This window comes from Camellia sinensis, chromosome 10 (genome assembly GCF_055761805.1).
Source record: "Camellia sinensis isolate YWXY chromosome 10, ASM5576180v1, whole genome shotgun sequence".
Lineage (NCBI taxonomy): Eukaryota > Viridiplantae > Streptophyta > Magnoliopsida > Ericales > Theaceae > Camellia > Camellia sinensis.
Genome location: NC_138970.1, coordinates 146,846,662 through 146,855,044, shown reverse-complemented (window position 1 = coordinate 146,855,044; position 8,383 = coordinate 146,846,662). Strand labels below are relative to the sequence as shown.

At 34.9% G+C, this 8,383-nt stretch overlaps 1 protein-coding gene across 2 annotated transcripts; it reads left to right on the top strand.

Moving 5' to 3' along the window:
• Positions 1–1,154: 1,154 nt before the first annotated feature.
• LOC114293154 (amino-acid permease BAT1 homolog) lies at positions 1,155–7,956 on the top strand. 2 transcript variants are annotated; one of them, XM_028237186.2, is made up of 8 exons: positions 1,155–1,533; positions 1,637–1,897; positions 4,100–4,118; positions 4,238–4,457; positions 4,553–4,734; positions 5,993–6,282; positions 6,374–6,503; positions 7,464–7,956. In XM_028237186.2, exons 1-8 carry the CDS (start codon positions 1,436–1,438, stop codon positions 7,815–7,817), a joined length of 1,554 nt encoding a protein of 517 aa, XP_028092987.1. In that variant the 5' UTR covers positions 1,155–1,435; the 3' UTR covers positions 7,818–7,956. The 2 variants fall into 2 exon arrangements, with proteins under 2 accessions (XP_028092987.1, XP_082748679.1); XM_082892553.1 differs by lacking the exons at positions 1,155–1,533; positions 1,637–1,897 and adding an exon at positions 2,966–3,126.
• Positions 7,957–8,383: the final 427 nt, after the last annotated feature.

The following is an 8,383-nucleotide window of genomic DNA, read 5'->3' as shown; positions in this document are numbered from 1 at the left end:
CATGCTTCTCTGGCTGGTTTTTTTGTCATTGATCCATGGCTTCACTATACTTGTATGCTCTCTGTGTGAGCAAAAGTGAGTAGGATTTCACCCACCGATTGACTCCCCAGTTAACCGGCCGGTTGACCACCCAAGGGTGGTCCGACTACCTTTATTTACCTACTTCTGTTGCTGCTTCGGTTATTTATTCTTGAGCAAATAGGAAATGTTCAGTTACCAATTCCCAAACAAATAAATAACGTTCGGGCCTGTATTCATGAATTTCGATCATATGTTTAGGAATTCAGTCTTCGAAAAATGAGGAACAATTTTTATCATTTTTTTTAAAGAAATTTACTCTTATAAGACCAATCTCATTTGAGTTAAAAATACTATCAAAGTTATCAATCTCTTATGAGCTTTTATTGTTGTACTTCTCTCGTCTCATGAAATTGTGGTTGTTGAAAAAACTTTCACTCATTATCATTGCTGGAGAACTATATGTAATCAAATGGTTTGTTACCGTTGCCGCCGAAATATTGTTGCTAAAAAACTTTTAAGGTTTTGAAAGTGGGTAGGTTTTGAAGGTAGAATTTGGAAAAGATGAATGGGTGGTGATGGGGGTGAGTACTTTTATAAATCACAACTCATGATATAGTGAATATGTGAGTTTAATTATGAAATGAGGTATCATAAAATTATTGATGTCGTTTTTAATAATTTTATTTAAAATTTTATTATAATAACAAAATTTAAAAATAAGAAGTCGAAAATAATTGGTAGGGTGATAAATGTGCTATTTAGTATAACTTATTATAGGTAAAAAGTTGGAGCAAGGATCCTCTAGAGTGATTTTTCCCTAAAGTTTTCTAGAGTGCTACATTGTGTGGTTGAGATTTACTGGCAAGTCACATCAATTTTTCTGATGTGACTTGCCAGTAAATCTCAACCACACAATGTAGTACTCTAGGAAACTTTAGAGAAATTTCACTCTAGAGGATCCTTGGTGAAAAAGTTGATAATCAGAAAACAGAAATAAAAAAAATACTACTTTCTCAATTTTTAAATAATCAATTTTTTTCAACATATTTAAATTATTTTTACCTAAAAAATTATAAACAAAAATTACACCAAACTATCTACCATAGATTCCTAAATTAAAATAAACTATCTCTGTAACTCAAACCAAACACTCCGAAGTCGACGGAACTGTCCAACAGCATTTTCGAGCGTCAACATTGGTGGCCTCGTTTGACTTCACCCTCCATTCCTTCTATCAACGACCTATTTTTTTCCATTTTTCACTGAGTGCATAGAGATGTATAAAATTCTATTCTGATTCTCTGATTAATCACAACTCCAATCAGGGGGGAGTGAGACGTAGGAGTGTGGTGGATTCTTTGAAACACCACCCCCACCACTCATATCTCTCACACCTTTCTCTCTCTACAGAGCTATGGTTTCTCACGTCCAAAACGGTGACAGCTCACTCGATACCGGCCATACCCGTCTACACGAGCTCGGCTACAAACAAGAACTCAAGCGTGATCTCTCGTAAAAACCCAACAAACCCAATAATTTTTTTTTTCCTCCAATTTTTGGGTCAATTAGTTATGATTAATGTTTTTGTGTTCTGGGTATTGTTTGGAATTTTCAGGGTAGTCTCAAATTTTGCATTTTCATTCTCAATCATATCGGTGCTTACGGGTATAACTACTCTGTACAATACTGGGCTTAATTATGGTGGACCAGTTGTATTGGTTTATGGGTGGCTTATTGCTGGTGTTTTCACTATGATTGTTGGTTTGTCTATGGCTGAGATTTGTTCTTCTTATCCTACTTCTGGGGGACTCTATTATTGGAGTGCCAAGCTTGCTGGCCCTAGTTGGGCACCCTTTGCCTCATGGCTCACTGGCTGGTAATCATATTTTTATTTTTTTATAGATGTTCTACGAATGATTCAATTGTTGACTTTGATTGGATTTGATGCCAAACCTTGCAAATTTGCAATGCCCCCATTCACTTGTGTCATAAATCAATACCCTCTTACATTTACATGTTTTAGTGATAACAACATTCAACTTGTAAACCTCAAGGGGTTGGCCTAGTGGCTTCAGGTCTGGGCTTAGGGGACTGCTCTCTCTATGTGTCTCTGGTTCGATTTCTCCGACCAACATAAAACCCTTGAGGCCACAAACTATAGGAAAACCTGTTTTGAAAGGCTTGTTCGGATTGTAAGGATTTAGTCTGCGGCATGAAAGCTAGCCTAGGATACCCTATGTAACAAAACAAAACAAAAAAAACACATTCAACTTGTAGTCTCTTTTTGTATCCATCTTAATTTGTTTTAGGAGTTGTGTGCAGTATTTTGGGGCTGTTTGGTGCAGTTTTTGGTACTTCATATAGCTTTCTTTTGCTTCTTTTTTTTTTTTTTTTTTGTTGGTCCTTTTGATTTTAGAAATATATAATAGATTGTTTGGTGCATTTTCTACTTACAATTTATGTGACAAAAGTAGCTTAAAAAAGCTGAAAAAATTAATTATTTGGATGCAATGGGTGAGTTATTCTACTTTTTAACTTTCAGCTTGTTATAAGTTGAACCAAATTGCCCATTGACTGCCGGTGACACCATGTAGCACGGGTCATGTTATTAGGATCGGTAGACAACTGCCTCAAATGTTTTTGTTGTGCCTCATGAATCTGAGCTTGACATTGGTCAAGCTTTGATTGGTTTGTAATTGAGCTTGATACAGAGTTTTAAGCTTTGGTCCATTTAATTGGCAGACAAGCGTGACTGAGCTTCTTACCTTGCAAAGCTTGAATTGCTCATCAGCTGCTAGGTTTCTATCTAGGCCTTGAATTTCTTACATCCAGTGATAATACTCCGTAAATTTTGTGCTTTCAAGACCAATGTCACCAAAACTCAAATCATATTCTAGTGATTGGAACGTGAGATCCAACACGCGGGACACTGCACTCTAGAAAACTGTGTTTATGAATTAAGACTAATTCCTCTTATTTACTCCATTATCGATATTATTGAGATTTGATGAATTATACTTTAATCATGACTATAGAAGAAAAAAGAGCCTCAGAGCCATGGCACATGAAGAGCCCAAAAATTGATAAATTCAGAGGTTTACATGAGTATGTATCAACCTCTTTACATGAAAGTTCTTATTATCAGTTCTCTGCAATTGGTTGAAATTTCAATCTAATCTTCGATTTGAATTTAGTTTATGATGTTCAAATAAGTGCTAGAATAACCGTTCCTCCTTTCATTTGCTCTAAAGCATATGGGCCCTGTTTGATTAGAAGGTTTAATGGTGAGGGGATTAACAATCTATGAGATTAGTGTAAGATTGGTTATCTAACTAAATTAATGGGATACATAACCCCCTTTTGTCCATATTTATTTTTCAATGGAAATGGAAATATATAATCTCAATTATATGTTTTTTTTTCCTGCATTATTAGTCGTAGGATTAAAAAATCTGCCAATTTCGTTGGATTAAAATGTCCGTCAGATTCTAATCTGGATAACAAAAATTGCGACAAAACACTAGAATGTAAGTCCCACAGATTAATAATCCCAATTCTACAAATAAAATAGGCCTATGGTGTGTAGTGATAATGTGCCCCTATAGATGAACTAAAATGGGATTGGGTGGAGGGTAACCTGTTAGGAATTCATAATACCTAACCAGGTTCAACACAAACACAGAAATGAACAAACACCTCATGTGCTTCCTAAAACCTTGTTTCAGATTCTGCTGATAACCAATTTCATGCAGCCGGAAAAAAAAAAAAATAATAAAATAAAAAATAAAAAACAGAGCAGTAAATTGCCCAACTATGTCAATGTTGTATATTACCATTTTTTTTTTTTTATGTATTAATTGGGGTATGAGTGGTTTCTTACTTAACGTAAGTGACTCAATCCACAAATCTTGGGCTACTAATTGCAGAAAATGAAAATGTATTTGTAAAATCATAAAATTTACATTGTTCTGAGCTAGCTTGTGCTGTATTGAACTTTAAATTGTAATGTAAATATAGCCTATTGATCTTCTTGTAATGCATCCTCTGATTCTCAGTAAAGTTATATATTTCTTTGCAGGTTCAATATTGTTGGTCAGGTATTTCTGGGAATTTTCCTATTGTGAAGATTGAAAACCTTCAATCTACTCGGACAAGCTTCTTCTTTTCCATTTGCATCTACTATTAACCCTAATCTCTAAATTTACTTTTTACACAGTGGGCTGTTACAACAAGTGTAGATTTCTCACTTGCACAGCTGATTCAAGTGATTATTCTCCTTAGCACAGGTGGGAAAAATGGTGGCGGATACCAGGCTTCTAAATATGTAGTTATTGGCATACATGGTGGAATTTTGCTCCTACATGCTATCATCAACAGCCTTCCTATTACGTGGTTGTCCTTATTTGGACAGTTTGCTGCTCTCTGGAATCTTATAGGTATGAAGTGTACCCAAGTCCTTTCTCATTGTTCTGTTTTGTGCTATATCGCACAACCTTCTTCGTGGACCTTCAATGGATATTTGTATTTTTAGGTGTCTTTGTTCTTATGATTCTCATTCCCACGGTTGCCAAGGAAAAGGCCAGTGCCAAGTTTGTTTTCACTTTCTTCAACACAGACAATGGTGATGGAATCAACAGTAAAGTCTATATATTTGTCCTCGGACTCCTGATGAGCCAGTATACCCTTACTGGATATGATGCATCTGCCCATATGGTAAGTTCTATTCTATTGTTTATTGTCATGTTAAATGCTGTTGCAGCCTCGGGTAGTCATAAGATCATCTCAATCTCAGACTTGTGTGACAAATTTCTATATCTTTATGAGATTTTTTTCCCCCTATTATTCTAATAATTGGTGAAATGAAAGAACTTTGTTGGAGTGCAAGGTTACTGGAATTGTGATGCTACATTAGTTTATCCATAGATATATGGCTGTTTCAGTACCAAAATCCAATAGATAGGATGCATTTTTCTTTGAACGTTGAAATCTTGGAATAATATAAGGGACATTCCATTTCACAAGGGTGAAGTGACATAGTGTTGAGTGGGTTCAATTGACCCCACTCAACTTTGAAGAAAAAACATAAAATTGAAATGTAGTATTATGCAAATTTTAGAGGTGAATCCTTAGGTTAACCCCCTCAAATTGTTTTGAAGAAAATTCCAGTTGGCTAGCCCATATGGTCACCACTATACAGTCTTTAGCCTATATTGGGTGAGATCGAGCCTGAGGTTTGCTTAAAGTATAAATTGTTCCCTGTGATTTGGAAAATTACAAATATCCCATTGTCAGAATTTTTTATTTAACAGAATTAACTAAAAAAACGAAATTCATAATTGCTCTCTTATACAATAATAAAATTACCTAAATTATTAATTGAAACATATTTCTAACATCATTAAAAACTGTTAATTGACTTGATGATTTATTAATAAAAGGGGTGATTTGTTATGAAATTAGAGACCTCTGGGAGTGAAATGTAATTTCTAGAACTACAGGGGGGATTTGTATTTTAAGCAAACCTTAGAGGGCGTATTTGTAATTTATCCAAAAAGAATGTTGATTATTTGATAAAAAAGAGTTGTAATATAGTTGTAATGAGTGAATTTGTTGAATTGTATGAATTTATCCTGAAATTGGATTATTAATTGAAGCATTGGTATCAATGTTCTTATCTTTTTTCTTACATGTAGTTGATAACTCTGCATTAATTTTCTCAATTTTATTGAAAATACTAGATGATACTACAATGGTGTCAAAGTTGATTTTGATAGGTACTTCGAAACTAAAAATTTGATATTGACGATTGTTTGTTGAATGAATCCAGACCAAAATTTGTGGTTAATATAATATTTATGCTGGTTATATCACTTTATTTTTACCGTCTTTTATTTCTGCTGTTTGATTCATATTAATCAACAACTAAACCAAGCTTTCTATATTTTTTTTTCCTCTAAATTTTTGCTTCCAGACAGAGGAAACCAAAAGTGCAGATAAGAATGGACCAAAGGGAATTATTAGTGCCATTGGGATATCTGTAATTGTTGGATGGGGTTACCTACTAGGTGTCACCTTTGCCGTCACTAAAATCCCAAACCTTTTGAGCGAGAACAATGATGCCGGTGGATATGCCATTGCTGAAGTGTTTTACTTAGCATTCAAAAATAGATATGGCAATGGTATCGGGGGGATTATTTGCTTGGGAGTGGTTGCTGTTGCTATATTTTTCTGTGGTATGAGCTCAATTACGAGTAATTCAAGGTAACAGCAAGCTTGTTCATGATTTTTTGTCATAAGACGAGAATGCCCTTGTGGACTGACTTGATAAGATATGCTATATATTCATTCTCAGGATGGCTTACGCGTTCTCAAGAGATGGTGCCATGCCATTGTCATCGGTTTGGCATAAAGTAAACAAGCATGAGGTCCCCTTGAATGCTGTCTGGCTCTCTGCTATAATTGCATTTTGCATGGCTTTGACGGTATGGAATTCAATTTTCTTTTAATGCAAATGGAAGGAATCTGTTCTCTTTTCAGTTTATTTATTGATTTTTTCCATTTATGGGTTTTTAGTATGGAGAGATTTGAGAAATGGCACCCTTCTCTTCCTTTTTGTGTATTATTAATATTAGTAAGTATGCATTTTGCGTCGTTTCGGTCCTCCAAGTTTCAATTTTGTCAATTTCGTCATTAAAGTATCTATGGTCCCCAAAGTATGAGTTTTGTGACACTTTGGTCCACAAAGGTTTTAAATTGTTACCTTAGTCCCTAATCACAGATAAGAGTTTGAACAAAATTAAAACTTTAGGGAACAAAATTAAAACTTTAGGGATCAAAACGACGCAAAACACATACTTTAGCCTCCGTTTGGGAAGTGGGTTGGCTTTTTGGCTTTTTGACTTTTTTGACTATTTTAGCCTGGGCTAAAAAGCTTGGTTTGGGAAGGGCTTTTTGGCTTTTTTGACTTTTTTTGTGAGAGAAGAATGTAATGATTATGGGTTGGATGCGATGTTTTGTTTTTTGTGGCTAAAATAGCCTATTTTGTCTTTTGTGGCTAAAATAGCCAAAAAAACCCCAAACTCTTCTTGCCAAACGAACCCTCTTGGATGACTTAAGTGGCTCAAAATGCATATTTTAGGAATTTTATCCTCAATATTATTACTAATATATTAAGGGTTTTTCTTAATGGGTAAGATGTTCTTTTATTTTATTTGTAATCTCTCTCTCTCTCTCTCTCTCTCTCTCTCTCTCTCTCTCTTCAATAAAATGTTGCACATGGGCCTTTGTCTTTCCCAAAGGAAGATAATGCCATGACTGATAAATACAGCAGGAACTTGGTTAAGTTCACGGAAAATGTTCTGATTCTTCCAAAAGCTAACTTCAGTTTTGTTTTCTTATTTCTAATGCTAATATTGTACTCTTTTTCAATGAAAATTTTGCAGTCTCTTGGAAGCATAGTGGCATTTCAAGCCATGGTATCAATAGCGACAATTGGACTCTACATTGCTTATGCTCTTCCCATATTCTTCAGGGTGACTCTGGCTCGCAAGTCCTTCACTCCTGGCCCTTTCAACCTAGGCCGCTATGGGGTTCTAGTTGGTTGGATTGCAGTTCTTTGGGTTGCAACCATATCAGTGCTCTTCTCTTTACCTGTGTCATACCCAATTACCGATCAGACTCTTAATTATACACCAGTTGCAGTTGGTGGCCTTCTCATTCTCACCGTTGCTTCTTGGATCTTTAGTGCTCGACACTGGTTTAAAGGCCCCATCACCAACATAGACGATGTTTTGTGAATAGAACAATATTTGTTTCCTAGATGCAAAAATAACAATAGTTTGTTTTGTCTCTTCGAGTTTTATGTTATTTTCTAGTTTATAATACAATGCTCCTGATAATTTTTGTGTTTAGTGAATTGGAAAGTAACGGATTCAATGACACGTTTTCAAGCCCTTTCTTAACATAAGAAGACTAAACAACAAATTCAAAACACATATAACTCAGACTACCATACAAGGCATGATAAAAATTACTCTTGTTCCCTTCAAGTAGTAGAAAACATAGGCCCGGTTTGTTTTGGGGTTAAATAGATGGGAGGGGATTAGGACGGAGGTGGGGTTATTTAGTATTGTGTTTGTTTGTAGAGTTGGGGAGGGGATTAGGATGGAAGAGATGACATAGATGGAGGTTGGAAGGGGGATTGAGATGGAGGAGGTGGAGATGGTATTAGAAAAATAGTAAGGGGATTAGAATTTTTTTTTTTATTTTTTATATATTGGGAGTTTTTTTTAAAAATATTAATGTTTAATTTTTTATATTTTTTATTTGTTTTATTATTTTAGATAAAAATAATTTAGTAATT

Bases quoted from the DNA above. Each gene is read 5' to 3' on its own strand.
- LOC114293154 (XM_028237186.2), top strand. From the start codon at position 1,436: ATGGTTTCTCACGTCCAAAACGGTGACAGCTCACTCGATACCGGCCAT. The intron at 4,735-5,992 runs GTAAGTTCTATT...TTTTGCTTCCAG, and splicing joins ATGATGCATCTGCCCATATG to ACAGAGGAAACCAAAAGTGC. The intron at 6,283-6,373 runs GTAACAGCAAGC...ATTCATTCTCAG, and splicing joins TCAATTACGAGTAATTCAAG to GATGGCTTACGCGTTCTCAA.